We start from the raw sequence: 26257 nt of genomic DNA on the forward strand, positions 1-26257 counted from the left end.
TTTTTACCTAAAGTCTAATATCTCTGTGTAGAAAATATCTTCAAATAAGAAAACAATATTATATACTTGAACAGGTACTTAGCTCAGGAAATGCTATTGCTTGTTCCTTGAAAATCACCACATTGGCATTTCAAATAAAATATCGTGATCATCTTGGTTGTCCACATACACTTGACACAAAAGAAGTATTTTGTGTTCAGTCAGTGAGCTTATAGTGATAAATTCATGTAGGTTTGTGACACAGCCTGTTTGTTATCTGCTGTATCAAGGAACTACTACAAGTTCTATTGGTTCTAGTAGTTGAGATTAAAATACATAATTGTTTGATGGTCTGTGTTAAAACTATGGACCATATATTAAGTCTTTAGAAGGTCAGATCAGAAAATTATACAGAAAGGTAGTAATTCATGAAAATTCATCTAATTTTTAAGTGTTGCATTTAGAAAGGTAAATTTTTTAAAAGGAAATATGGGAAGCAGCAATCACTGTTTACAGCTTGCTTACCCCAAATTTGATTTGAAAGGTGAGCTTGTCATTGTCCAGTAGAGCACTACCCGGTTCCTAAATCAGGATTTCCATGTTGGCTTGTTGGGGTTTTTTTTGGCATTTGGTGCTCAGAGAATTTGTTACTTAAAAGTATATTCTGACACAGAAATACCATACTGGACTCAGAGAAATATTTCACATCTACTGGTAATTTTGTCAGTTCTGGCATATGTATGCTACTGTTCAATTTCTGAAAAAAAAAATAAAAAATGCAGTTTTAATATATTTTAAAGTATTTTCTGAATTGTAAGTGAAGTCCTTTAGTGAGCACATAGAGGAATTATCTAAAACTTCCTATTTGATACAGTGGAATCAGATTTAGTCTTTTGTTGTTAACCTGTGTTTTACTAACACACGGGCTCTGGTATCACACTGCGTGGAAGAATTCCTAATGATTCACTTTGGATACGTTTGACGTCACTTTTCCCCCTATGTATGGATTTGCAACGTGTGTCAGTTCTTACTAGCGGCAGAACATAACGGACTTGGCAGGAAGAGGGCTATAGCTCATTTCTGTTGCAAGATGAGACATTTTGGAAAATCAGTAGGGTGTTTTCTATTTTTTGCTCCATCACAGCACATGAGAACGTAGCTCAGGTAGCTTCTTCGGTTGATTCCAAGCAGTTCCTCCAACGAACAAAGAATTTCTAATGCCGGCAATATGTCTTTGTTATTCTGTCTCATTTGACTCTTCACAAAGAGTCAGTGGGGGCTGGGGGAGGTAAAGGAGAGTCTTGGAAAGTTTGAGGAAATAACTGGATTTTGGGGTAACAACTTTGGCAGTAATGGTGCATGAGTATTTTCCAAAAGACAGAAATTTTAATAAGGCAAAGGCAAGTTGCAAAACTTTTTATATTCAAATTCAATACCTTCAAAGCAACTGCAGAATACAACTCATTTTAGGAGGCTCAATGTTCTTTTCTAAACCTTCTGATTTTTTTATCCTTGCTTAGAAAAGGGGTAAAAATAAACTCAGGTGAATTCCTCCAGATTTCAGGGCCCAAAAAAAGAATAAAAAAATTGCAACAATATGAAAAACATGACAGATTTTTTAAGAACTACTTATAAAAGTATTATCAAAATATTAATAAATACTCATCCTTTTAATGTTTGTAAAAAACGCACAAAGGTCAGAAAGATGGGATAGTGTTTCTGGTCCTAGCACTAACTGAAAGGAGAGGATTTCTCAGCAGTAGTGATTCTATCATCTTAAGTTCTTTCTTAATTTCTTTCTTCGTTCATAATTTATGGCCAAGTGCAGGTTCAAAGTCATTTGGAACAGGAGGAAATAAATCCTTCACAGCATTCTTTTCTTTATCATAGTTACGTAAATTACCTATTCTTTGTTATTCTATATAAATAATTGGAATATAAGTTCCTGTGATGACTTCCCCCCCATCCCCCAACAACCTAAGTGCAGGAGCTGCTGAGGTTAAGAATATAGTTCTTAAATACTTCTGTTTACATTGTTGTTACCATTGTCCATTTTGGGTACCGGTATTTTTAGGTAGTCGAGGGAGATGAATTGTTAGTGTAATTCATTATGACAATTATAATACCCCTATTAAATAGTAAATATATAATAAAGGTAAATACCTTGATTTACATAGAAAAATGGTGTATTTTGTGTTTGCCAGTTACGAAAGTCATGGTTTTGGGGATTGGTTTTTGTGTTTTGTTTTGGTTTTGTAGGTTGAAGAATCTTCAATTATACTGCTTTAAGGGTTGGAATTGTATTCTGAAAAAGGAACTATAGAACAGGACACAGAGCAGACTGTCTGCTCTCAATTAACGTTTTCCAGACCTTAAGGAAGCCTTTACCCTCTAGCCAGAAATCAGAATCTCTAGAGATGTTTTATGTCTTCCACTAACTTTATTAAAAACCATTCTAAGAAAAATAGCCATTAGGCAGATAGCAAGTTCAACGATGCGCTGTATGCAGGAATTTTTAAGCAGATTTCACAATGAAAACGAACTTGGTTTTATTCAGGTTCATAGATTCATGTATCATGCCAAACGTAAGTCTTTGGAAGGTAGATACCGCCTTTTTAAAAGTCAAACCAGGACAGGTGAGAATAGAGTTAGAAATACAGACAAGCAGTTGATGCTAAATGGTTTACTTCTGCGTATTTTAGTATGCTAAGTGCTGAGGTGATTATATCATAGAATCACAGAATGGTTTGGGTTGGAAGGGACCTTAAAGCCCACCTAGTGCCACCCCCTGCCCTGGGCAGGGACACCTCCCACCAGCCCAGGTCGCTCCAAGCCCCGTCCAACCTGGCCTTGAACCCCTCCAGGGATGGGGCAGCCACAGCTTCTCTGGGCAACCTGGGCCAGGGGCTCACCACCCTCACAGCAAAGAATTTCTTCCTGAGATCTCATCTACATCTCCCCTCTTCCAGTTTGAAGCCATTGCCCCTCGTCCTATCGCTACATGCCCTTGTAGCAAAGCATCCTCTCCTTTACTGTAGTTCTGCGCTTCTGAATTTCTCAGTGCCTGGAGCCTGTTAGCGTGGGGTGAAGTGGAAGTGTTACAGTGAGAAATTTGTGACTGATTTGGCCATTTTTGCTCTTTCTGAGAGGGAAGTTTTTAGTGATCTCCCAATTACTGAAAATACAAATGTGCGAGAAACGCATCTTACCCTTTTAATTTTGCTACAATTCATTCACAGCATAGACTGAAGAAATTAATACGTATGTTGATGCGTAACTTCTGCTGCTTTGTTGTGCATGTCAGTGCCAGCCGTATTATCACAGGAAGTCGGAAGAGCAGGATTTAACTGTTGTATTTTTTTTAATAAACTTTAATGATACATTTCTTAGTAGAATGTGTCAACAATCCTGCAAAGGTGTTTTAACAATTGATTTGCCTTAGCATTATTTTTTGATTGGGCATTATACATAACTACAAAAAGAGAATGGCATCAATTCTGAATGTAGTATTTATAAAACTCAAGTAGCCTTTTCCGTAAGATAAATTCATGTATCTCTATGAAAGTTTCAGGGAAAGGAAGAAATTTTGAATACATTTGAAATTGTGTACTGGTTATTTTGAATATCCAAATTTTCTACGCTCTGATTTGTATTTTGCCATTTTTATTTCATACGCACTTTCAAATGGTATATTTTCAGTTTAAAAAAGCAAATAAGAACTTTGGTATGGCAAGACTATATGTAGCTAGAAAACTAAATTGGAAATTCCAGATGCGCTTGGCAAATCTTTCTTTAGGATAAGTCTTGAATATAGGATGATCACTTGGTACTCGTATTTACAGGGCTAACTTGCTAGATAATACAACCAAGGGAGGAAGATGTCATTTTAAAATCATCTGATTTACATTTTTGTTTATTTATATTTATTAACACAATCTATATTTTGTCCTAATTTACTAAAATAATGAATTTAATCCTGGAGTACATTAAGGAAGTCATGCTCTATACTGGTGTGTACCAAAATCATGCCTGTGCGGTTTTTTAAGCTCTTTGAAAGTTCAGTTCAGGATTATTATTTAATCATACTTTCCACTTTTTTTTTATATTAGTTTCACCCTCTTAATTCATGCAGTTTGCTCAAAAATATATCCAGATGTTTAGTATTTTACATGACAACATTGAACTTGACTGCAGTTCCTTGAATGTGTCGAGCTATGTTGTCCGTGCTGCTAAGTAGACGTACGATAACAATGGCTACTGATCATAAATGAGTATCTGTAACACGCTCATTACTTTTGTCTGCCCTTTTTATTTAAATTCCCATTTTCATGTTCTGTCTTGGGTGAAGATTGTTTACTGTCTGTTGTCTGTTGAAATTTTTCATCATATAGGCAAAATGCAGGATGGGAATATGGAGAACAGCCAGAACAAAGGTAATCTTCTTTCATATTAAGGAGGTTGTGGATTTTATTTTTAGCATGTAGTGAAATTCTGTTAAAAAATAAAATGGAAGTTTGTGATTTGTGCCTGTGTGTAAAAACGGCCCTATTGTTTTAAGAGAATGTTAAAAAAAAAAAACCAGAAAACGAAACCCAACAAAAAAACCTACCAAAGAGATTGCAACTTACAGAATTTTGATATGTTAGATATTCAGGGTGGGAGAAGATCAGTATTTCTAATCAGGTGTTTATAGACGACAGTTTCGTGTCAAAAGGTCATTTGAATTCATTTTTCTTGTGCAAGTTTTGTATGCTCTGTATTGTTAGTGAACTTCCAACCCTATTTTTGATATGTCTTGTCATCTTTGGTGTTTAGTGGCGTTGTACAGACGTATTTGCTTTCGCAGGGAGAAGGTAAAGCAATAACAACAGGAAACCTTAAAGCCAAGATGTTATTTAGCAACGTAGAAGCGTATTACAAGGATAAATAACAGGAAGGTTAAGAATCTTAGGGGTTTCTTATTTAACGTACAATCTCAGGAAGAAATTGAAATAGATATTTTGCCTTCTCTGAAGCAAAGTCACGGTTCTCTTTTTATTATGAGAGACTCCAACTATCGTTATTTTTTTGAGTTATGCCAAATAAGCAAATTAAACTATAACTTGCTCTTCTCAGGTAATTCGAAAGATTGCAAAGGTGGTGGATCAGAAACTGAATAGATAAACTCATTTGTTAATGGTACAAAACTATTAAATAAAATTATATTAAATGAATACGTTTTAAGGTCAAATAAATGAATTAGATTTCCAGGTCAAATAAGCAAGGTTTTGTACAATCTGTTCACGAATGTCAAAGCAAAGCTCTTTCATCTCATTCTATTTAATTTACTTACGTCTGTTTTCAATACGAAACAGACACATACACATATATAAACTGGAATGTCATTGCTTTTAAAAACATGTCTTTCTCTTTGATACTAAAATAAAGTTTCCTTATATTAGCATTAGCATTCTGTCAGGAAAGGATGGTTTAGCCTTTAAATTCTGTGTGTGTTTGTGGGAGAATGATCATCTGACCTGATGGTTTTGTTACTTGGACCCTGAACGCTAAGGAAACTTTTGCAGCCTGGTATTGTCTAGAATAGTGGTTCACAACGTGTGGCGCGCTGGTCGCTGTGTGCCCACGCAGTCGAGAGCAGTGGTGTGTGGATCATCTGCGGAGCCACATTGCCTTCAAAACGTTTTCATTAAAAGTTTTATTATAAAGGTGCGTTGTAATCTATGAGACGTACCAAAATCCGGAGAAATACAGACCTTCTGTTTGCCAAAGCACTTGAGATCTGCTATTCTAGGAGTTCCCGCAGTACCAATGCACTGTTACTTGCCAAGTAATTTGCAAGACATTAAGTGATATATATGTGTATAACGCAGAATTTCATTGGTGGTTTGAAAAACAAATAAATAAATAAACCCCAGTGGTTTTCATGGTAGTCGACAAAGGGCGCGTTACATGTCCCCGCGTGTACGGAGCGCACAGGGGTGGGGGTGGACATCCCTGGCCCTGCAGAGCCCCCGGGGTCCCGCGGAGCATCTCCCTGCCGTAGGCACGAAGCGTAGGTCTGCGCCTAGTTACACTCATCTGCGTTGCAACCAGCCCCTGCAACGGGTGTCACTGGTTGTATTCAGTAAGTATCAACGGTAAGATGAAAAGAATGAAGAATCGTTTTGGAGTAACGGTCTTGTTCTGCGTTATTAGCCAAGCAGCAGGATGGGGCTGCTGCCATGGAGATGCAGCCACTGAAGAGTGCGGAAGGGGGAGAGGGAGATGACAAAGACAAGAAGAAATCCAACATGCACAAGAAAGAAAAATCCGTTCTTCAGGGAAAGCTGACCAAGCTGGCCGTCCAGATAGGCAAAGCAGGTATGACTGGCTAACTGACTGAATCGCAGTGTGTTATACTAGCAACAAAAGGTTTTAGAACAAATGACTCTTAGAAGGGACAGGCCTTTCTTACTGCAATAGTTAGAAATGGGTCATCGTAACGCTCTTCTAAGGATAGTATGTGGTATTGAAGATCTTTTATTCTTCTAAAACCCACTTTGACTGTCAAGCAACTGGAAGCTTTGGGCAACTCGGATTGTAATGAATATTTGAATCAAAATGAAAGGTAGCTTTTCTCATAGGCAATATTCCCAAGCACAGTAATTACATATTTAATTTCCTCTCCCCTTAGAACTTCTGAGTACATGGTTTCAGAATCTGTAATATCATCTCAAAATATCACTCACACAGTATTTTCCTCTTACGGATTCTGAAATCATTCTGTTCTCTTAATATCCATGTTCCTGCCTTCTACCCAAATATGACACATCTGCTGACTCTTGTAGCCAGCACCATCTGGTCCCTGCTGTTACAAGTAGCACTTCTTCTCCAACATGGAGGTAGAAAGTGAAAAATCTTTCATGATGACATAATGTTCATTAGGTTCATTTTTCTAGTGGTATTAAAGAGATCTTTATCCAGATCCTTGGCTGAGGCCCTACAACAGAATCCTAACTTTACATCTGTTCAGTCTCCTGTGTCCGTCTTTACCAGTCTGATTTTTGCCCCTGCTATTCCTTCTCATTCCTTTTTAAGTTCCTTACCCTTAGTTGATCGTATAACCCCATGATGCCACTTCTGTCCCTTTGCCTGAACAGTGCATGACTCGGAATCGATGGTTGTCGTTTCTTTAATATCCAATTTCGTGCTTAGCCCACCTTCATGTTCCTCAAGCTTCTCGGCTTTGTTTCTAGTTGTACAACAGTATGCATTGGTATAAAAACACGTCATTTCTCATGATCGTTAATTTCTTAGATTAAGTACCTTTCTACGCTGCCTACTGTCTTTGCTATTTTGGCAGGCATGTGAATATCACATTTAAAGTAATTTTATAGGGATTTCTAACCATAATGTGGCAAGGAATATGAATTAAATTAATTATTCATTGCCTCATTTGGTTTTTCTTCATCATTGGGCAATCTGTGGGGATGTCTTGCATTGCCATGAGTGTTTGCCTGTACAATATTTTAATGGATTTTCCTTTATCCTCTGGCATTTAGCAGTGTCCCCGACTCCTCTGTTCCCTATCAACCTTAGCATCCTTCAGCTTACCAATTTCTTTTTTTTTAACTTGAGTCTAGGCATGAAATTCAGACCATTCCCCTTCTACTGTATGATCTCATTAGAGAGAAATCAATTTATTTTGAAATGCAGGCTTAACTGCTTCATAGAAACCGGCCAAAGAGCAGTAATCATAGCAAAGCGAAATAGATGGTCTAATGGAGTTTATATTTGTATACTCAAATCCAGGAACAAAATTGTGGAGGAGGAGTGCTACCTTAGCAAAGTCTGTGTCATTGGGAGAGCATATTAAGTCCCTGGGATCTTTTGTGAATTCTGTTCAATATTAATGGTGTCTCTGGTGCTATACTGTCAGTGCTGTACCTCTTTTGGGCCTCTCCTTATAAAAATATGCACTCTTTGCATATGTCACTTCGAAAAGGGAGACTTTGGAAACACTAGGATTTATTGCATTTTTCAAGAAAAACAATCAAAAACTGTTCTGTGGACGATTCTGCCGTATTGCCTCATTGTATTCCACCAGACATTAGGAGGGCTTTTCTAAAATATTTTATACAGCAGCATAAACTACAGGAGACTCCTTTTCTCAAGCCTCTTAAGATAAGCTTGTTTAAAAGGAAGATGAGCGTTTGTATATGGATAGACCAGTAATTTGTAAAGGGTGGAGGTTAAAAGGACAGATAAATGTTGTACCAGGAAAAGTAATGTACTAAATTGAAAAAACTTGGCTTAAGCAACAGTGGAAATCCTGCTGAAATAGGCTGACTGAGAAGCTTTAAAGGCAGTAGTAAGATGGTGCTTAAAAATAAATGCATTGTGTTTCAGCTGTTCTGTAGAATTCAGTGTTTCCTTATTCACTGGAATGTACGGCGTTGTAAATGCAGTATAGTAATGTTTTTTCTACATTGTAAAATTGATCATTATCGTCGTTACTGGTACTGGTGAAAAATGTCACATAGAGTAAGAAAATACTTCAATATCAAATTCAAATGTAAATATCTAATTGGGGATGATTTTAATTGTGTTTTGGTTTATAGTAATTGATTATTTGTGTTTTCAGGTTTGGTGATGTCTGCCATCACTGTAATCATTTTGGTACTGTATTTTGCCATTGACACGTTTGTGGTCAACAAGAAACAGTGGCTGCCCGAGTGCACTCCCGTCTACGTTCAGTATTTCGTTAAATTCTTCATTATTGGTGTTACTGTGCTTGTGGTCGCTGTTCCTGAGGGACTTCCACTTGCTGTCACTATTTCTCTGGCTTATTCTGTAAAGGTAAGAAACATTAAAAACAATTACGGGAGAAAAGTGCTGTTCAGCTGAGTTTGCTAGTGCTATTCTTCAGGTTTTATCAGGTGTGAGGAAAGTTGGCCTGCAAATTAGCGTGCTCAAAATGTTAATGAGAGTGGAATTTCTTTAAAGCAAAACTTTGCTTTATAGTGAAAGTATTTCTGACAAAAATGCAAATACATATGTATTCTAATACACATCTTTAAAACTACACAGTGCAGGAATATCAAACAACAGAAACACCTACTTAGTTTACACGGTTGCCAGGAATTTATTGAGCAGAATTTACTATAAGAATAGTCCCATCCTTTGGTACAGAATAACTTTGTCTTCAGATATTCTTATGCAGTAGTACGGAGTTTTGGCATGGGTTTGAAGTCTTCAGGAACGCTTCTAAAGGAAATGGGAGTTTCACTGGAGCTTTCGTGTACTTTTCTTAAATGCAGATGCAGTTATTTGTAGCCAATGTAAATTATTCTATTAGTAAATTAAAGAGGATTAATATCCTGGATTTGTGGATTACTCCGTTACATACCTAGGAGTTTTCTCAGATTGTTTTAGCGATTTAGTCAGCTGGGCCTTATTTAAACGTTCTGGGAATCTCAGATGAAGATTTTGTAAAGTTTATTTCCATTTAGTATGTAAGCAAATTGGCATACGAACATTAGGAAGGAGTAGCTTGATTTACATGTAGCCAAACATCATTATTATTAGGAAAAAAGAACGCGTCTGGAGCATGGGATTTTGCTAATAAAGGCTGTAGCTGCTTGTAAAATATTTTCCTGTTTTCCTGGTGTCCTTCATGCGACACATGCGGCACGTACGTGTGGATCTGGATGTGCGGTGTCAAACTGCAGCACAGCTTTGTGTCCAGATGGTGATACTGTGCTCTGTGAGTGTAAGAGTGTCTGAAAGTAACCGACAGGGACCGGGCACAGGATTTTTTAAGTACTGAAAACATATAAACAAGGATAAACAAGTATTTCCAGGATGGCTGTGCATCTTGTGAAGAACACGCGCTGCGGCGTGGAGTTCTCTACAATGGTGGTGGTTTTGTGGCTGGGGGGTTTTTGTTTGTCAGTTTCTTTCTTCTTCCCCAAAACATATAGTCCCTCTGGGTGCTGCAAGACAACATCTTGGCATTGGAAATCATATTAAAAAACCCTCTAATATTTACTATAATTATACTGTTTAAAAAATCGTGTTATCTTCAGCTTCTTTAAGCTGGCTGTTCTAGCTATTCCATAAAATGTATAAATACTGCAAAAAATCGTGGAATTATGTTGGTGTATCAAAGGTGACATTATTTCAGGGATGCTCGCTGCCTGGCTGGCTGTAACTAGGGTTTGGGTTATGGGTCCTGATTAAAAGTCTAGTTTAGAGAGCATTATGTTCTAATGAACAAGACTAAATAGATACTTTTTTGCTTTTTATAACTGGTGTTAAAAATCATTCAGGGCAATTCTTGAAGACTTTTTATTTTGCTTTTTCTCAGAAAATGATGAAGGATAACAATCTGGTCCGCCACTTAGACGCTTGTGAAACTATGGGTAACGCTACAGCCATCTGCTCCGACAAAACAGGGACCCTGACGACCAACCGGATGACGGTGGTCCAGGCCTACGTTGGTGATGTCCACTACAAAGAGATCCCTGACCCTGATTCTGTACCCGCCAAAACCCTTGATTTGCTGGTTAATGCAATTGCTATCAACAGTGCTTATACTACAAAAATTCTGGTAAGTAGGCTTTTCCTGTCAATAAAATGAAATGTAGCAGAAGGAGTTGTAATCTTTTTAAGTGTTGTTAATTCCTTTGCATCTTGTTGTTGATTATGAAGGATTAAATACTGGTGAGGTCCTCAAAATAACAGGTGCTGTAAAAACTATGTAGTTTTATGTTTTTCTTTTAATAATACGGATGTAACTGTAAGTACAAGACCAAGTACCATTTCAGAAACTCTTGCTGCTGTTGGACTGGGATGGCCCGGTTTCAGTGCAGGTAAATTTGCCAACACAGCTAGTTTTCACTGAGACTTCATACGTGTAAAATTATTTTTGTGTGTCGAAGAACTTTCAGTTAATTCTCAAATAGGTCAAATTGGATTGGTTAAATCAGTGAGGTTAATGATCTTTATTCATTCTGGTTTTAAGTGAATTTTGTCAAAGAAGTGTTTTATTGAGTCTCTTAAGGAAGGCAGAATGGAAATACCATGTTTGCTTGTGGCATTAGGTTCTTCCGTACAGAGCCAATTAAGAGGCTGAAAACTTTTGCAATTCCAATAGATTTGTTCTTTGAAAGGTCAAGCTTAATCTTATTATTGCAGAACAAATACATATTTTTTTTTAGTTTATGAATTTATGCATTATCCTTTTTATAGCTTCGTGCTGAGCTGCGGAATATAGTCTTGCATGCACTTCCTGTTTGTTTTAAAAGCAGCCTTTTCAAATACAATCACAGAAAAGAACTGGTGAAATGCTACTGAGTGCTGGAGCGTATATTTCCTTTAATTCGTGCCATGTCAATATCTGGATATTAGTAGCAATCAGCTTGAGCCGCCTCCTGCATCATGAGCAGGCAGGGGCTCACGCAGACCCTGCGGCAGCTGGGAGGGATGCTGTCGGTCGCCCCCTCCCCGCGGAGGTTGGCAGGAATGGAAGGAGGGCCTTCTGCTCGCAGCGGGGTCAGCGCAGGTGCCGTGGAGTAGCTCCGTCCACATGTTTTATGGCAGCGGCTTTTTGGAATCTAATTTGCATATTTGTCAGTTAGCAAGAATATTTTATTATTAGTGGGTAAATCGTGCTGTCATAAATCAGTATGGGGTTTTATGGGGGAGAGGAACAAATACATTTGATTGCTGGGGAGAGGAATATACATCTCAGTTATTTTAATATTGTTACAGCCCAAGTAAGGTTAGGCTCTTCTGTGGAAAGAGAAATAGAATCAAACCAATCCTCAGCACACAGGCTGGGATTAAGTCAATGTAATACAGACAAATTGGGATGAAGGGGAATAGGTAGCTGTGTGAGTTTGTGTTTGTGTAACTGCTGCCGTGGTAATGCCGCCAGCGTCGGCCCTGGCTGTCACTGTGGAGTTTGACTCTGGGAGGGCTTTCAGACAACGTGACCAATGTTGGCAGAATTCTCCCCATTCCCAGGATGTGGTGTTAAGGGATATGGTGTAAGGGAGAACTTTGTAGAGTGGAGATGATGGTTGGACTCGATGATCCCAAGGGTCTTTTCCCACTTAAACGATTCCATGATTCTATGAGCCAAGGCGGAGGGCAGGCAGGTTGGTTGGTGGTGAACTCAGGTGTGACTGGCAGAGCAGGACTCAGAGTCAGCTGTGCTTCATTTGACTTACATTTTGCTGTTCATTTTGAATGCTTGAGATCAAACGCGGTAACGAAGTGTTTCTGTCCAGTCCCCACGCCAGCTGGCCCTCTCTGAGCCTCAGCACAGCTCTACGTTTCTGAGTAAGGCATGGGAAGGCATCAGGCTTTCCGGAGTGATGCATCTGTAGTATCAAGTTTAATATTCTGTCTTTCTCTTGTGGTAATAGTTTCATTTGACTGAAAAATCTCTGGTCAGTACTAGTTCTAAAATTTCACTTTGGTATCATTATAATTTTGAATTTTTTTTTCACTCTGGGTTGGCTTCATTGCTTCTTGTTAAAATTAGTTACGTGTGACTATTAAAAAGAGTCAGTATTTCACCACTTCAGTTCTTTTTTAACTTTGCACAGAGACTGATTCTCTGTAAAATTGATAAATGGGTGAAATCCCCTGGAAATCACCTCTGTGCTGGATGCGTATCAGAAGACTACTTGAACTTACCTGTGTAAAATTAATGGTGATTTTTTAGCATCGCAAGATCAAGCCTTGTGATATGGACACCACGAGAATAACAACTCCAGTATCAGAGGAGTTCATTTTATTCATTGCTTATAACAAGCTTAAGCTGAAGTTTAAGATATGAGGTATTGTTCCATAGCCGTCATTCGTTTTAAATCATTAATAAATGCAGTAAAAAATACGTGAGGGAGTTGTTTCCAGGATGAAGTGCACAGAATTATTTTTCTAGCTGCTAATAATGAATACATACTTGTGCACTCATTCTCAGAGCATATTTAATCAAATTGTGAGTATCAGCTCAAACCCAAAGGGCATATAAGTGTTATGTCGCTAAGATTGAATTTTACATATTCTATTTTTAGTTATCTAGTTATGCGTATGCTGTAAATTGCGCTTTGTGTGAACTTCTGTTCAGAATGGTCACATACGGGACCATAAAATTAGTCAAGATGCTCTGCTGAATGAGAAATATTCCCTCTTGCATTGTCTTTTGATTAAGGGGCAATTGAACCATTGATAAAAATATAAAAAGAAAATAATATCACTGCTTGGGATAAAAGATTTGAATTTCCCTGAGAAATTAAACACAAATTATTCCAACTGAACAATAGCGTCATTAAACATCGTTCTTTTTAATGCTTTCCAAGGATGAAGTTAGTTTTGCATTCCATTAGCTTCAGAGCAACTTTAGTGCTGCTTTTACGCTGTTTATGTGAAGCTGTTCTCCAGGAAACCTTTCTTTTCCAGTATTCATGTTTTAGATGGCTTTCCCACATGGAAGTAAAAATTAGACTTCATACATTTGTGCATGTGAGCTGTGAGGAGGACTGTAAAGCATCTCTTGCTCTGAAAACAAAATTTGTGTTTTGGGAAAACTTTGGTTGCACTTGGAGCCGAAGTACGTTGATCTTGAACATCATGGAGCAATAGTGAAACGGGGACTCCAGATACCAAAACTAGCGATTTGAGCTCTTCTGTCGAGCTCCTGCTTGCATAAATTCAGTTTTAATTAGAAAGTATTTCTTCTTCTTCTAATTTTCTGCAAACTGCCAGAGGGCATAGGTGACATGCTTGCTGGATGGGTATAATGTGTTCTTATTAAGAAAAGATCACAATTAGTATTTAGTTGAGTGATTTTCAGCTCCAGTGGAAGAGACCCAGCTGAACCCGTTACTGTTAGGATGTAACACAGGCATTTCATTTGGTACTCAATAGGTGCCGAGGGAGCAAAAAAAGCTATTTATGCCTGTATTAGGGGAATATCTGGGTCTGCATCAGGAGGACTGTTTTCGGTTCTGACGACCTGGAGTATCGTTTTACTGCATTTGCACAGTATGTGGCACAGGGTAGCAGCATCCTTTAACCGACAATTTTGAAGGAAAAAAGACAGAGATGTCACAGGAAAGTGCAAAACATTGACTTCCTTGCACAGCTTCTGCCAACTTAGGAAATGAAGTGAACACGTTAGTCTGTGCATTAGTAAATATTAGTCGAATAATGAATGTGACCTTGTAAAACCCTTGGAACAAAAAGGCCTTATTGGATAATACCAGAAGGGTGAATGAAGCCAAAAAAAGAAAAAAAAGAATGTAGACAATTTTATTGCAACCAGAACAGAGAAAGCAATGTTTCCTGTGAATTGTATGGTAGAAGAACAGCTGCATATGATATTATAACATCTGTCTAAGAAAATAGTGAAGTTACCAAGGTTACTGACAGCACCTGAATTCCAACCACATTCGTACCACAGCCCTAGGTGAGGGAGGGCCTTCACTCTGCGCTCAGACAGACCCCTCCTCACAGGGCTGGCGTTGAGGGCCCCAAACAACCCCAGCAGGGAGGACAGGGGTTCCCCAGGAGGGTGTTTTTCTGGGGGAGAGCCATGGTTATCCTCCAGGGGAGAGCCATGGTTATCCTTCAGAGGAAGGCCGTGGTTATCCTCCAGGGGAGGGCCGTGGTTATCCTCCAGGGGAAGGCCGTGGTTATCCACCAGGGGAGAGCCATGGTTATCCACCAGGGGAGAGCCATGGTTATCCTCCAGGGGAAGGGCCATGGTTATCCTCCAGGGGAAGGGCCATGGTTATCCTCCAGGGGAAGGGCCATGGTTATCCTCCAGGGGAAGGGCCATGGTTATCCTCCAGGGGAGAGCCATGGTTATCCACCAGGGGAGAGCCATGGTTATCCTCCAGGGGAAGGGCCATGGTTATCCTCCAGGGGAGGGCCATGGTTATCCTCCAGGGGAGAGCCATGGTTATCCACCAGGGGAGAGCCATGGTTATCCTCCAGGGGAAGGGCCATGGTTATCCTCCAGGGGAGGGCCCCGCTGAGGACGCAGGCTGGCTGCAGGGCTGTTGGCACATAGCAGTGGGATGGAGCTGCAACATAGGCTCAGCCGTTAAGATTTACTAGAGGAGAAGGGAGGTGTAAATTCACCTTCTTGCTTTGTGTAATTACTTTTTTCTGAATATATCATGAAGGATTTTATTAAAATAAGCAGAACAAAATTTCTAACTTCTTTATACTGTGAGGGGTTCAAGAGATTTTGGCACAGAATTTTCTTGTTAGGAAAAAATAATTCTTTTGACTGATTGTCTGATACAGAATACTGGAATGAATGCACTTCATTCTTTCTTGGAGAAAAGGGGTTTGGGGGAGGCTGGCAGAGCAGGTAGGTAACCTGTAATGTATGAGAACCGTAAGAAGCAATGACATTCTGCACAACAGCTGCTTTGCAAGAATAGATGAAAGTCCACTGTGGGTACTGAGGACGTGGATGTAGTAGCCAGGTGAAGGGTTCTTTTTATTTGTGAGGAATATATTTGCATCCAGAAGAAGTACAGCTATCTGGGTTGTTGGGAGACATAATGTTCCTGTCAGAAATGGTCTTTAAAAAGGTGTGCAAAGTACAAAATACACTTCTCTCTTATGGGTTCTTTTTAAAAAAAATCAAATTTGAAAACTGGATTTCATTTATGAAATACAAGAATTAATCTTGTCTATTTTTTAATTTTTTTGATTGGATGAAGAAAATTGTCTCAAGAGTAATATGTATACACACACACATATCATTTAGCCAACAGAAATTTACTGTCATTTCCTTTCATCTTTCGTAATTCCATCACTTTAATATAGCAAGGCCTTCTTGAAAACAACTTTAAAGTTGTTTTGGGGAGTATGGGTATTTGAAAGTTTCTTATGGAATAGTTTAAAAACTTGAGAAGCAGTAGGTTTGTTTATGGATTTTTCCATACATTTCCCCACATTAATGTATAACGTTATCAGTGATGGGAAAGAGGATTGAAATGCCGTATCTTTTTAACAGCAGTTGCTTGCAGCTCTCAATTCCTGTCTGACAAAGCATAGGCCTTTCCTTTTATCTGTCTATGTAGGTGTACTTATATGTCTGTTTATTCATATGAAGTCTTGTTTTCAAAATGGAATGGAAGGAGACCCTAGGAAAGATAGTTTATTTCATTTCTTACACAAAGCTCAAAACCTAGTAGATCAGATTGTGCTACCCCTATCAAGACAAAACCAGCAGAATTCATATTTCCTGAGGAAACAGCAAAAGAGCCGGTGCTTCATTGTAGCTGCCAGCCAAGGGCAGTCGTGCTAAATGAAATTGCTATTGAATGTCACTAGAATTCTCCTCTTTGTTCGGAGGAGGACCATAAGAGAATAGCTTTTATCCTCCAAATGGCATTTTTAGTTATTTTGGTATTTGAAATTGGAAAGATGTTTTTGCTCTAAGGTATGGTTTTCTTAAAAACCTATTCTCGAGCTCATTGTTTATTGTGTTAAAATGCAGATAAAATTACCATTTGTTTTATTGTACGTGAAGGTTCAGATCATCTCTTCTTTTATCCAGATAAGTTCACCCATTGCTGCTAACAGTGTTCCAAGTTAAAATAGATACTTAAAAAACACCCCAAAACCCCAACAAAAACATATGCACAAAAAATGAGGACAGGGATGGGGACAGAAGTGTTTAAAAAAAAATGAATAAGGATAGATTGAGGAAAGTTTTAATTTATGATAACATTAAATGACAACCCAAGTAAATGGCCTGGCCTAAATTCTGTTTTATTCCTTCTGTAGTTCCCTCCCATTAACATTAAGCCGCAGATATAACTGGCAGCTCCCGTTGTTGACTTGAAGCCTGTGGAGAAGATGAGGGGTTTATCAGCCAGACGGGGCAGTTGCCAGTCAAGGCTGATGGCCCGTAAGAAAGTGGGTCAGCTCTGGGGAGGAAGAGGCAGTGGAAGAAGGAGTGAGAACTGCGGAAAGTGGAATGTCACGGTGAGGGCACATTGAGGGGGGAAAAAAGGTGAAACTGGAACCTAAGGAGGAAAGGTGGTTGTAACTTGGCAGCAGCGGAGTTTGCACATCGTCTTCACAGTGTGCTCCCCCTCGGCGACTGCGCGGCTTTCCCTGTTGCACCCCGTCGCGTTTGCTCCACGTACAATTGCAGGCTTTGTCGACAGGGAGGTTTGCGCTGGTAATTTGGGAACAGAAGGGTTTAAGTGAATTCTGTCTCTGAGCAGAGACCATCCTTTGTCATGGTTTTCTTCCCTCTGCTTTCTTTCCTCCGGGCAAGGCTCAAAAATAAATTCAAAGTTTAGATAATGTGTCAAGATTTCAGTACCTTATGTTTTAAGGTTGAGAAGGGTGGGGAGGAGGAGGCGTGCTGTTGGACAGCCATTTTCTGTAAGGATAGAGCTGTGGAAGGTTTTATCCTTAGGTAGCAATCCCGGAAATCAGTAAACAGTGAGAAACATGAATTTTTGTGACTTAGCCCATGTAATGACACTAGACTGGCTTGTTGTCAGTGTCGTCTGGCTTTGGATGAGGGGGGCAAGAAGGAGGAGCCGACAGGCTTGAATTGTCTTCCCGCACTGTCACTGTGGAATGCATCTGAAATGGCAAAATCCTCTACTTCTAGTCCACTCAAAGCCATCCAGAAAATATCACAGGAAAATATACCAAGGGGAGCATCCTCAGCCGGCAGACTGACAAACTGTTGTAAAAATTCAAAGATATTAATTTTTTCGCTGTCTGAAAAAGAACAAGTGGATTTGTATCAACTCACAAATCTCTGCGCCAGGATTTACAGTTTGTGTTCTGCAATTTTAGGGGTACAGTAAGTTACTAAACGTATGATAAAAGGAGAAACGCAGGAAAATCTGCCTTGCAGCAAATCATGCAGAAAATGAATGCGTGATTTCCAGGGTGGCATCTCCCAACTCGGTAGGGTCAGTAAGGCTGACTTAGGAGCCAGGGAAGTTGAGGATAGTCCTGTAAGTCTTCTGTTGGCCGCTTTCAGCACATTAGTTTGGTGATGGAAATTTGTCAAACTTGTACATGCTCTTGTTTTTGAAGTGCTCAGGTGATGACGTGAAAATATTGTCTGGAGCGTTTCTGAGTCTCCAGCTAAATGGTGCGTTTGGTACATTTAAAATTAAAAATTTGATTTGATTGAAATTCGATTGAGCTGATTTCTAAAAAATCTGTGTGCTTTGTAAGAGTTTTTACTTCATAGGCAAAATTATTACCATTATAGGCAAATTTATCTCTTTATCTCAATTTCTGTATTTTGTTCCCAGAGTCTTATACAACTGCGTGATGTAGATATACATTACAGATGGGACCAGACAATGCAGGTCAAAGTCTCTTTCTATATATAAGCAAGACAATCATGACTAAAAAAATCCCCAACATTATTTTCTTTAAACATTTTTCATAAAGTCCTTGGTAAGCATTTCCTCTGAATAAGCTAGGCAGGAATAAAACAACCTATAGCGTGCATAGTATTTACTGTGTAAATAATAATTATTAGAGATAATAGATCATGTAGTTAATTGTCTCTGCTTCTAGGAATGGTAATTAGCAGAGAGTTTTGATCTTCACACATCACTTCCCGTTGAAATTTTATGTAATAAGAGCTACAAATATAGCTTTTCTTACTAAATTAGCTACTGAGTTAATAATTGAAATAACTGTGTTTAGAAAAGCCTACTTGCATGTGTAAAGCATAGGACATGTTATTATCCCGCTCGTGCCCTTTCTGCCGTCGGGGTACAGGGGCTTTGTCTTGATAGCAAAAAGCTTTTTTTTTTTTTTTTTTTTTTTTTTTTAATAAAGTCTCCTTTTTCAGAGTTGTCTGTGAGGAGTGGAATGGGATCAGCTGCCCATAAAGCTTCTTGGCAGTTGTCTGTGGGATGGATTTACCTAAGCAAAGCGGGATTAGGAAGATGAGAGCGGGGCCCCGCAGTAAATCTGCTGCTGACAGCGCAGTACTCGCTGGGGCGCTGCCGGTTGTCGTTAGTGGCCAGGCTGTCGGAGGCAAGGCAGGATTCCCCACAACACGGTAGAGAAGGTGAGAGAAATGCGCTCAGATGGAGCTCCTTCTTTCACTGAAGTTCTCATTGTACAGTAATAGTAAATGAACTTGGCCCTAGGAGGAGTGCAGCTCCCAACATCTCTTTTCCATAGTTCCAAGCATCCTTTTCTGCCAAAGAACGGGGTGACGGTCCTGCCTCAGCAACAAATGAACATAGGAGGAGAAGATGCATAAATGAAATAATCCTGCCATGTAGAATGTAGCATGACAGATTATTCCCATACTAGCTAAAAGTTTATGATAGAGTTAAATGATATTTCTTTATTTCCTTTCTCCATGTGGCAGAAAACATGTTAATTATAACCTTCTCCATACTGGCCTTCTTTGCTTTCACAGTTTGGTAACTGCAGATTCCATTTATTATTTATTATTCCCATTGGAATAAATAATTACTGCAAGATTATAAACAGGACTGACAGTCGTTTGGAAGGTTTTTGTTACCATAATATCATTTACCACATTAGTTTTTATTTTTCCTGCTTGCTTGTATGAAAATGAGTAAATTAGATTTTTATCTTGCTATGATGCAACAACTGTTTTTCTTATTACCTTGCATAGGATTTTCTTGTACGTTATTTATCTTACTTTCGTGTTCATATTTTCCACTCCTCTTGCACTGGCGTAAGATGATTCACTTACAGGAATCGCTGCCAGCAGTTTCCAAATACACGTTGGTGAATGCAGGCTTTGGAAGTCACGTTTCCTGTAAGGTATTCCAAAGTGTTTTCATCTAGATATATAAATATTGCTTATTGTTGTCTGATCATTTTTAGGACCTAATTATTTTTTTTTAATATAAAGTATGTCGGCACAATGAATGATTTTAATGTGTAGTTCTTTTCGTGCCTGTGATACCCTCCCGAGTGAAAGCCGTCGCGCTTTGGAGCTGATTGACGTGTTAGGTAGAGTTTCGCCTTAACGCTTTGTAGGGGATGTGATCAGGGAGCACGTTTTCCTGATGGGAGCTTTTGTTTTTATGTGAGTGGGTGCAAACCACTTACTTCAGGCACATCTGTTTTAACGTAGGTTTTCTTCCTGTTCTCTATCATCAGGAACAAGAAGATAATAATTTCAAATACGATAATTTAGTACTGACTTTATAGAAAATGGTAGTGGTTTTATAATCAAACAAAGATACACAAGAGGCTTATTAGAAAACAGTGCCATGGGTGAATCACCTCATAATGAAATATGACATTAATTTTCTTTCAGATATATGTTACATAAGTACATAATATATATTATGTAGCTTTAAGTAAGTTTTCTTTTTACTCTGAGAACTCCAATGTGTTTTATTCCTCTGAGGGGAAAAAAAAAGAAAAACCCACCCCAACCTCCCTAAACTGGTAGAATGCCTGGAAGAGCACAGATCAGCAAGGAAGTGTTTGACAGCAAACGTCTTGCTAATTCCAGAGCAAAGAATGTGCAGGACTTACTTTACAGACTTGAAAAAGACTTTCAATTGCCTTGGCATTGCTATCCTTCGTGAATGAAATCGCACATAATAAGATTTATTATATTTCTTTTAATGTAAGCTACAATTTTTTTCTTTTCTTTTACGTCACAGCTGGTCCTAGCAAGGTGGTGTTAAATATACAGCAAGTAAAAACAGTGCTTCAAATTCTAGCTCCTGCTTTCTTCTGCAGGTAGCCCCCGCTACTGATTTTTTCTTTCAAGCCTCCAGTTTTCTCTTCCTGTGTGTGAAGCTCTTGGCTCCTCTGCGCCCCAGTCAATCATATTTCTGTGTTATTTACAAGTGAGGGTGGGAAGATATCCAAAAGCGATGGCCTTTCTGCTTTGAGAAGTGGTGCCAGATAAGCTGGAAAAATCTCTCGAATGGATGGGTTCTGAAGAACTGTAACCACAGATTCTGAGCAAACCGCAAGGGGCACCGACTTCTCAAAGGCATATGACTTTGACGGATCTGATTTCTCGGGGGCACATGACTTTGATGGACAGAAGGCAGAAAGCATCCGTTACATAAAATCCTTTTTCCAGCTGGAGTCTAGCAGAGGAAACGGAAAGTTTTCAAAGGAAAGGTTGCTAGAGTATTTTAATGCAGTCAAAACTACACTGTTCCTTAGCATCATTGAAGAAATGACAGACCTGTTTTGGCAGACACCTTGCGTAGAAAAATTAAGCTTCTAGAAGGAAGTTTTAAAAATTTTGGACAATTTGAATAAGCACTATTACAAACCTGTCTTAGGTGTGTAGGTGCAAACACAGAGCAAAAGAGTGTGGCTGGTTACGGGCGGGTCGTTATGGAGGCACTGGCACATCTCATCCATCCGAAATGATGAGTGAGTGTGCTGGGCAGCAGAGGCACCTCATCGTTCATAATACTGAATGAAAGTACTGAGCAAGTTAAAAGTTCCACTGCGTATTTCTTAAGCCGTTGTTATTTTCCTGTGCTTTCTACTTACGCAAGTGGGCAGGGAATTAAGTTCCCTTATGCTTCACTCCAAAGGAGAAGGGTTGGCAGTGCTCAGTGCTGCTCTGCTAGGACTGTATGTTGTAAGAGGTGAGAGAGGAGTTTTCCTGGGAGAATTTTACGATAAAAAGGACAAGATGTTCACCCTCTCCATCATTCCTGTCCCCTTTCCTTCTGAATGAATAATGAGATAAAAATTGTCTGCAGTCTGGTATTCTGCCCAGCAAAAGCGTCGTTCTTAGCATCCTGACAAGGAGAGGGACTGGCCGAAGCACTGAATTTATAACACATCTCAAACATTACCCCGCCAATCGTGAGAAAACATCCCTCAGAGAAAATATTAGATAAGTATTGCTCTAATATATTATATACACTTGAGCTCATGTATTTGCCTCCCCCAAAAAAACCAAAACCAACTTAAAAATAATTTCAGCTGATAGGCGCTAATATAGATTTACAGAGGAGTACGTTTTGTATGGTAGGAGAAATAGCTGCTGTTAGTGCTTTTAGAATCATTTAGAAATAGACGCTTGAAGAACCGTTGGCCTTACTCTGGAAATGAGGACTATTAACAGAGAAGATCTATAATTATGATGGGCTATAATCAGTAGCTTAAGTCAATGAAAAAACTTCCTTTTACGTTTCATGTGGTTAGATTTGCTTTGCACTTACTAAATTTAGCGCCTTAAACTATACAAATTATTTGTAATTGTGCTGCAACCAGAAAGGCAGTGAGTATTGAGATTGATTTTTGCTTTATCTGGAAAGATTTTCTGTCTTTCTAGAAACTGAGTTTTCCTATCTGAGATACATTTAGTGGAAAAGTAGGAAATCTGAAGTATTGGTAAGTTTTGTGCAAATGCAGACTGTATGCACAGATCAGCTACCTGTAAATACTATTTCTTTTGTTGAAATCCAGGCTTTTGGTGCGCATATGCAAAGGCCGTGCATTTGCTGTTATTTAATGTGGTGATTAAACTCTTGTACACTGTGGTCATTATCACAGCACACATTTTTCAGATAGTGGGGCTGTTTGGGCTTGGGGTTTTTTTCCCAATTCAGTAGCCTAAAATGATGATTTAATGTCTACAGTGCACTACAACATTTCCAGTTCCAATTAATAAAACGCACAGAGAAGGTTATGCGAATTAACGTGAGAGTCGGTCTGTTTAGATACGGTGGAATAGATGGTGTGGTTCCACAACTTTGTGGCTGAAATTCCCATGGGTTGGCTAGTAGAAAGCATGCACAAGAAGCACTCCAGACTGCTGGTGGAGGCGTTCTTAAAAAAACGTGACTTTGATTAGAGATAACTAGTTAATTAAAAGTGAGGAAGATTATGTAACTGTAATTTTGATGCTAACGTGCTCAGGAACATTGAATAAGGTTGTCAGAGGCAGCCTTGGTGAGGGAAAGTCTTGAGACGCTGGGGGGAAAGTGCTGGTAGGTGACTAGAGTGTGTACTACAGTGACTCAAAGGACGTTTTCCAAACGTGCAGTTGCTGGTTAGGTCAGTGCTGGAACTAAAGAAAACGTCTCTCTGTTTCCTCAAATCTAAAAGATGAGGTTTCGGCCCTAAAATAGATGTATTAATGCTTTTAATGTTGGCAAAACCATGTAAATCCCTAGTATTGGTTCTGATTTGGAAATACACTTTTTAAACTGCAGGCGTTGCCTTGAAATTAAATTTTCACTACCTGATGAGCTCAGCGTTGTTCAGTTTGTCTCCTGTCTCAGTTTTCTGCATCTGCAGCACTCATTAAGCCAGTCTAACAACAGCATGCAGTAAACCCTCAGTTTAATAGATCCAAAACAAGGTAGCAGATGTTTGGGTTGTCATTACGGAGGTACCAATTACAATTCTGCAATTAAGTGCAATTTCTCTTTTGCACTTCAAGAAGAATGTTCAGCTTGTTTGTCATTCATGAAAATACAGCGAAATACTGCAAATATATGGGACAAATTATCAGAAAGTTATAAAATCATTAATCTGTTCTTAATTTTAATCAATTTGGTTTAGAAATGTCGCATTGCCACTCTGGTCTGTGTTCTAATGATATTGTTAATAGGGGAGAAACACGTGCTTCCTGCTGTCTTTACAGCTAGCTTTAACTGAAACCTTGTACTTAGACTATATTTAAAGTAAATTGGTTGTTAATTAAAGTAAGTTAATAACAATTACTATGTCTAATTATTTTGATTATATAGGTTACTTGTCAACAGTTCTTGTTGCTCTTAAACAAAGCCGGGATGGCACTAGTATAAATCTAACAATTGCCAGTGAATTCCCTGGGAATGTAACTGGAGATTTTTAGTGTCCAAATTTGGAAATGGAATACATTAATTTCAAAATTTGAGAGCCAGGTTTTCATTAAATGATAAGTTATAATGGAACATATGAATGGTTTTGATCAACAACAATAGGGAAGTCTCTACATACAGAGGAATAACATCTTATATTATAATAAATATGCCAAGACTCTTCTGGGAAACGTGTGGAGAAAAATCTGCTTCTGTAAAATTCAGTTTAATCTAATCTGGAAACACCAAGGCTGGAGTGCCCTGATCGTATCTATGATTAATCAGTAGTGTCATAACAAGGCAGAGTTCATTCTTTGCGCTGTAATGTGGTGTATTAATGTACTTCTGTTTAAATTCAGCCATGAATTGTTGTCATTTTGAATTGAGTTTTTTTTAAATGATTTTTTATATTAAAAGTCATCCAACCTTCTATTTTAATAATTTTAATCTTTAAATGTAGAGTATTTATTACAAAAAGAAAAAGCTTGAATTAGAGAACTGTAAAGGAGTAACTCATGTGGCATGTCTTTTGATTATGAAGTCACTAATAAGCTGTAACGTATAAATATGAGATACATGTCAGTGTTTGGTTCCTTAGAATAAGTATTGTTCAGTTACACGTGCAGGACTTTATGAAAAGCTACTATTAATTTTAAAAAGTTATCAGTTAATGTTTTCATAATTTGAGATCCAAAATCCTTGCTCTGGGCCCAATTAAATCAATTACGTAGATGAAAGTAGTTAAATTTATCTTTCTTATCTTTCTTATTTATTATCTAAATTTATCTATTTTTTATCTATTTTTATCTATTTATTATCTAAATTTATCTTTCTTAACTACCTAAAATATGGCTTCTACGATAGCTGTCCCCCTTTTTCTCTTGTTGTGAAGCTGAAGGAAATAACTGGTTTTGTTCTAATTAGTTCTAACAAGTTCTTTGTATCTAGGAGTAATAGTCTCTTATGAATAGCGCACATTGCTCATACGGGTCAACATTTTGCAGGTCTGAAAATTTACGCACTGACAAGGTAAATGTTTTGTCTGTCTTTTCAACTTGCATCCTCTGCTCTTGAGAGCGAACTGAAAAACTGATGAAGGACGGGCTAGAAAAGTGAGGTCGATGGAAACCTGGCGGAGCTGCTGGGTGTGGTGACAGCAAAGTCCAGCTGGAAGCCCGTCACTAATGGCGTGTCCAAGTGATCAGGGGGCCAGTACTCGATCACCTCGTTAATGATGTGGATGATGGGGCTGAGTGCCTGACAAGCAAGGTGGAGGTTGAGAAAACAGGGACTGGTCAGCCCAAAGAAGAGAAAGCTCATGGGGGACCTTATCAGTGTGTCTGAGTACCTGATGGGAGGGAGTAAAGACGATGGAGTCATACTCTTCTCGGTGGTGCCCAGTGAAAGGCAACAAGGCAATGAGAGCAAATTGAAGCACAGGAATTTCCATTTAAACGTGAGAAAACACGTTTTACTGTGAGGGTGGTTGCCAGGAGAGGTTGTGGGGTCTCCCTCCCTGGAGGCGTTCAAAACCCGGCTGGACTGGAGCGACCTGCTGTAGTTGGACCCGCTTCGCCGGGCACTGGGCTTAGATGGTCTCCCAAAAGAGGGAGGCTGGTGCCTGCCCGTCTCCACTGCTCTGTACTTCTGTGCAAGGTGTATACAGGACAGACACACGCATCTTCTACCTTTAGCCAGTGAGAAGAAGAAACAATTTTCATGTTTGCGGTAGTATTTTGTGGCCTCATCCTTTTATTATTCAAATGAATCAAAGATAAATTTGCCTTTCAAACCAAAAGGGTAATTTAATTATTGGCTATTAAAATTAAGGGCAAAGTACGAGCTCTCTTTGAATGTAAAAATAGGTAGCAGTCGATGAGAGAGGGAGTAGAGACTGTCACACCAGCCTTTCCGTCTGTTCTTCATGCATGATTTCATCTTCTTTCATAATCACTCTCGGGGGAGTTTATGGAGAGTATCGTTTTTCCCTTGTTCCTGTTATGTGAGCTGAAACAAGCGCGAGTCCGTTTTCGCGGAGCCGCATCACTGCCGCTCTCTTCGCTTTGCCATGCTGATGGGAAATGTCACTCTGATACATTACACAATTACAGCTGGCCCTTTTTATATGCTTATTGCCTTGCTGTTATTTGAGGCAACAAGAGATGTTGAAAACCGCTGTTTTTATATAACGTTATATCTGAACAAGCTTGTATCCGTCTCAGGCGCAAGCAAGGAGAATTACATGGTACCGCAGCATTGCATTAGTTAAATAGACTGTTGCACCAGTTTCAGGTCTGTCTTAGATAATAGGAAAAAAATATTAAATAATTATCCTCCTAAAAATTAAATAATTAGCCTGCATCAGAGCTAATCTCATGCAGGAAGCCTGGATTTGAATATCCTCCAACTGTTGTGGTAGATCTGTTTATGCCGGTTGTACC

General features: G+C 38.9%; 1 protein-coding gene across 34 annotated transcripts in view; it reads left to right on the top strand.

The window, feature by feature from the left end:
- Nucleotides 1–26257, top strand: part of ATP2B2 (ATPase plasma membrane Ca2+ transporting 2) — a 429829-nt gene that overhangs the window by 342697 nt on the left and 60875 nt on the right. For 21 of the 34 annotated variants that reach the window (XM_074602513.1, XM_074602506.1, XM_074602514.1 and 18 more), the window contains 4 exons: nt 4371–4412; nt 6175–6339; nt 8603–8817; nt 10328–10570. In XM_074602513.1, the coding sequence (XP_074458614.1) occupies nt 4371–4412; nt 6175–6339; nt 8603–8817; nt 10328–10570 (665 nt within the window). The remainder of the gene's footprint in view (nt 1–4370; nt 4413–6174; nt 6340–8602; nt 8818–10327; nt 10571–26257) is intronic. The other 13 variants (XM_074602533.1, XM_074602532.1, XM_074602517.1 and 10 more) reach the window with 1 other exon arrangement.

This window comes from Larus michahellis, chromosome 10, assembly GCF_964199755.1.
Source record: "Larus michahellis chromosome 10, bLarMic1.1, whole genome shotgun sequence".
NCBI classification, from domain to species: Eukaryota; Metazoa; Chordata; class Aves; order Charadriiformes; family Laridae; genus Larus; species Larus michahellis.